Source organism: Eurypyga helias, unplaced genomic scaffold (genome assembly GCF_000690775.1).
Source record: "Eurypyga helias isolate BGI_N326 unplaced genomic scaffold, ASM69077v1 scaffold9570, whole genome shotgun sequence".
Lineage (NCBI taxonomy): Eukaryota > Metazoa > Chordata > Aves > Eurypygiformes > Eurypygidae > Eurypyga > Eurypyga helias.
The window spans coordinates 4,775-9,411 of NW_010225130.1; the positions used below are offsets into that span (position 1 = coordinate 4,775).

Sequence of the window (4,637 nt, forward strand, 5' to 3'; positions counted from 1 at the left end):
CACTTGGTAGCAGGAGGCTTGTGTGAATAAGGGAGTTAATTTGGTGACTAAGTTGTGCTAGTGACTTTCTGTTTTATCACAGAGAAAGGTATCTGAAAATCTGTATTTTTCCATCAATCAATTAGTCTGAGGTTGACATGAATTGAATAGGCAGGGTTATTTCTGAAATCACTTTCTTCTGAAGTGCTCTTAGACAATTACTTTTTTTTTTTCCCCCCCCTTGCAGCTCTGATTATTAACAGGAAAATAACACTTCAGAAACAGAATGTGGCTTACCCTTTGCCTGAAAAGGTGAATTTTTTTCAAGTAGAAATGGCTGATAAAGGTGGGAAGATCCTTCCGGGACAATTGTACATTGAAGTGGAGTACGACTATGAGTATGAGGCCAAGGACAAGAAAATTGTGATTAAGCAAGGGGAGAAATACATATTAGTGAAAAAGACTAATGATGATTGGTGGCAAGTCAAGAGAGACGAAAATTCCAAGCCCTTTTATGTGCCAGCACAGTACGTGAAGGAAATACCACGAAAAGCCCTGATGCCACCTGTGAAGCAGGCAAGCGTGCTGCCAAATAATGCTTTGAAGTTGACACATGGATTACAGAGATCAACAGAAAATGTGAATAAGTCACCAGAGCTCTCTAGTTTTGGAAAATCTTCTCCAGTTCAAGTGTCTTGCTTAGTTCGAGATGCCAATCAAAATCTGGGACTGAACAATAGCCCTGGTCAAACTCTTGCTTTGAACCTGGACCTTACCCAAAACAATGGAAAACTGAATAATGAATTGCAATCTCCCAAGGTTTCCAGCCAGTACAGAACCATCTCAATGGGTCATTTCCCATGTCCAGAGTTCTTGGAAATAGAGAAGACCAGCTTTTTGCATGAACATTCTTGTGATTCAGCAGGGGAAGGCTCAGAAAAAATTCACCAAGATTCGGAATCTGGAGATGAACTCAGTAGTAGCTCCACAGAACAAGTTCAGGTAAGCTAAAAATGGTTTGTTTTTCTTTAATTTCCTTATTGTTGTGATGGCTTGCTACTGTTTTGATTTTTATGCCTAATAAATTCAGATTGTTTAAGTAAAAGTGTATTGTCTCAGCATGAACTGGTTATTGAAGTCTAAGCAGTTGATCTGTGTAGCTCTGTTCCTTGAAGAAATAGTTTGCTTTGGTAATTAATTCCATTTGTTATCCTGTGATTGAATGTTAGAAAACTACTTTTGTTCTTAATTAAGGTTGTTTTGAGATGACGCTGAACTTGGTTTATATTTTCTTCTAGAGGAAGGGCATCTACTGCAATAAATTCTCACTTCTCGGGCTTTTGAAGTAATAGTGCTGGTTAGCTTTTCCTAAGACAGTGTATAGCTAGTGTAAGAGCTGTAAATGGGTCTATTAGTGGGTTTAATAGTTTAAAAATGGTGCACTTAAGGTTTATGTGGAGTTTAATTTCTGGCTTGATTATTTTATTTGTAAACTCTTGTAATGAGTCAGCCTTGCCAATTCTGCTTTTCACAACTTTACTCTGGATTAACAAACTCACATGTTTTGAGTTTTAATTAGTGTGGAAGAATCTCAGGAATGATATACTCCCACTTCAGGTTAAAACTGAGTATTGATGGCCTTTTTTCCCTTAGTAAAGTGGTTTCTCTCACTTTTTTTAACAGACCTTACCCACCCCCAACAAAAGATTAGCACTCTGACTTAGATAAATAATCAGGTCACTTCTAGTGTGGGTAACCAAGTTAACTAGTCTATTGTAATTCCACGTTTGTTATTGAACCGATGGATGTATGTGTACATACACATATTTATGTAGGTGTGTGTAGAGATAATTCCTGCACTTCATGCGCCCCCCATCTTTCTTTAGAGAGGTGTTTGAAATATTTTAACATTCTAAGGTTAAAAGCTCTTGAACTTTCTTATTCTGTAATGGGGAACTGTTGTTGCTTGGGTACAAACCGGTCATTACAGTAAATTGCCAGCATGTATTCAGAGTACAAAAGGCACTCACCAGGTGTGGTATCCAAATAAAAGTTGATGCTAACTTTAGAAATAAAAATCTTACTGTGGCGAGCTGTGAATCGGTGCTTTGCTGATAAGACACAGTTAAGACAAAGCTGCTTAGTTAATGAGTGAGTGTGGGAAGATCTTAAAGACACAAAGTTGATTGATGTACTCTTGAACTGTATGAGCTCACACTTCTGTATACATATATAAATACTCAGAATCATTAGTTTTTCAATATCCTACTCTACTCTTGGCCTCATTCTTGAAATTCAGAGTTTTCTCTGGTGTGGGACTTCTAGTATTTATATCTTTTCTAACAATTTTATTATCACTTTACCTGCCTGCAAATAACAAGGAATAAGTAAGATCACTGAATTTTTTTCTTTTGTATTAATTTTTAGTAATTTCTCACTTAGACAATGTGAAGATTGATCTGTTTTCTTGCACTTTCTTTACAGCAGTGTCCTAGCTCATAGTAGTTCTGTGTGCCACTTAGAACTTGGCAGGATAAAATAATAACTAGATATTTATTTTAGAGGCACGTGTAGCAGCCCATCTACTGCCATAGTAATTGGTTGCCAAACAAATAATGAAAACACTAAGTTGTGTTTAGAAAGTATATCCTCCTTTAGTTTGCCACAGTAAAGTTTATATTGTATGTTAAGACAGTTCCTTCTACTTGCTGACTATAGTTTGATGCTTCTCCTTCTTTAAAGTAGATGAGATTGATGAAAGACACCTATGTAACATTAAACGATAAGAAATATATGGCCTGCTGTGTGGTTTCCACTGGACTTTGTGGCTGTTGATGCAGTGCCACTCTTCAGTTTCTTCCCCCTCCCACCACCCCAAATGTACTTGACTCAATGCTACAACCTATTCATAAGTTCGGATTTGAGCGAGGCAGCTCTGCACGTATTTGTAGACTTTACTGGGTTATGAAGGTGTGAAGATGGGGGTTTTCACAGTGCTTAAAAATTTTAAATCCTAAAACCACTACATTTCAGCTGTGGGGAAAAAGCGTGGCAGTCTGACTGATGTTACTCAACAATTTGCCATTATGGCAGTCTTGGGTGACAAGAGTGTGGATGCTCGCTGTGCCTTGCAGTTGTCTCGTTTAAACACTGAGTAACTTGATCGTGTTGTGTGCAATCACAAGCCCTTTAAACACAATGAAAATATTTGACATTTAGTAGCCGTAGGGATTAAAGCGGTGGTAGCAGTGATGTCACTGTTAGCTCAGTCTAGATATTCAAAGTGCCTGCCTTCCCACTGGAACAGCCCTGCGTTTTTTTAGAATTCCTTCAATAATGAGCATTGTTTAGTAGAAATCAGCTGTGCAGAAATTAATGCCTCCAAAAGCTGTTTTTATTGCTCTTAGTCTGTAGTGAGAACATCAAGTTCCCGGCTTTCACGCACAAACAGGATTTCACAAGGCTGGCTCTGGTTCTCCCTCCCCTGCCTGCTGTCAAGTTCAGTTTTATGCAGTCTGCATTATAATAAACTCCAAGTTACAGGTGCTTTCTCTTAAATCTGTAAGATTAGAAGCTAGAATGACCATAATATGTTTGTGTGGGTGATTTGGTGGGGGATTGAGAGTGGGTGGGTGGGTGTTGAGATGATAGTATTCAGCCCCAGCCCAACCTCCAGTGTGTTTTCAGTACCCTCAGTACTGATGTATGAGATGCAGAGGAAGCACAAGAGCTGGTTACCTTGTTGTCTGAAGATTATCCTCCTTCTCCTTTCCAGTAATGAAGTTCAGGTCCTGCAGCTGTACAGTCTAGAGCTCATAGGCTTGCTGGCTGTGGAAATACTGGAAGATCCAGAGTCTCCAAAGTACTGCGTAAAGGAAGGATTTTTAGCAGCTGAAATATAATATGAAGTGGAGGGTAGAGAAGTGACAGTGTGAGCAGAAGAATTTGCTAATGAGGACATAAGCAAATGATCTGGTCAAGAGAAAGATCAGGACTGGGTAAGGAGTACTCTTGACATGCAAAGAAATCCCAGCAATTTGGTGCATAAGGCATTGTAAGAATCAGAGGTTAGTTTATGGAATTGGACTGTAGGAAGGCTGGAGGTAGTTAGAGGAAGTAGGAATTGAGAGGAAACAAGCTCCAGTTTAACCAGATTTAAATCTTTGGTGGAGACAGTAACTGCAGGTAGAACTGGAATTGAATGAAATGGTTCAGGAGTGTGCAGTTGGGTGTAAGGATCACTGACACGCTGGTGGCACTTGGAGCCGTGAGAACCAATGAAATTCAGTAAAAGTTTAGGGAAGTGATGTCAGGTGTGATGTCCTGATCCCACAGGAAGGGCAGATAATACTCCTTGGAGAAGCCAGTGATGGGGAAAAAGGAGAACTTTGTAAGAGGAGAATTCTGTAGCAAAGGGTGGAGGGTGCTTGGAAGCAGCAGACGGGAGGTCCCAGCGGTACACAGCAAAGCCACGAGTAATTGTTCTGAAGAAAATGAAATGTTTGTTTAGGCATACCTGAGCAGGAAAGAAGATTTGAGGCAGAAGTGGAAGACATTAAAAATGGTCTTGAAAAGGGGCTTTGGGTAGTGTTTGTAAATAAAATCAACTATCGAGTTTTGAGAGAGAAGGCATGTGGATGGGGAAAGAGTAGGGTAAG

General features: G+C 39.5%; 1 protein-coding gene across 6 annotated transcripts in view; it reads left to right on the forward strand.

The window, feature by feature from the left end:
* Positions 1 to 312: 312 nt before the first annotated feature.
* ARHGAP12 (Rho GTPase activating protein 12) overlaps positions 313 to 4,637 on the forward strand; it is a 70,238-nt gene continuing 65,913 nt past the window's right edge. For all 6 annotated transcript variants that reach the window (XM_010148214.1, XM_010148223.1, XM_010148231.1 and 3 more), the window contains exon 1: positions 313 to 981. In XM_010148214.1, the coding sequence (XP_010146516.1) occupies positions 313 to 981 (669 nt within the window). The remainder of the gene's footprint in view (positions 982 to 4,637) is intronic.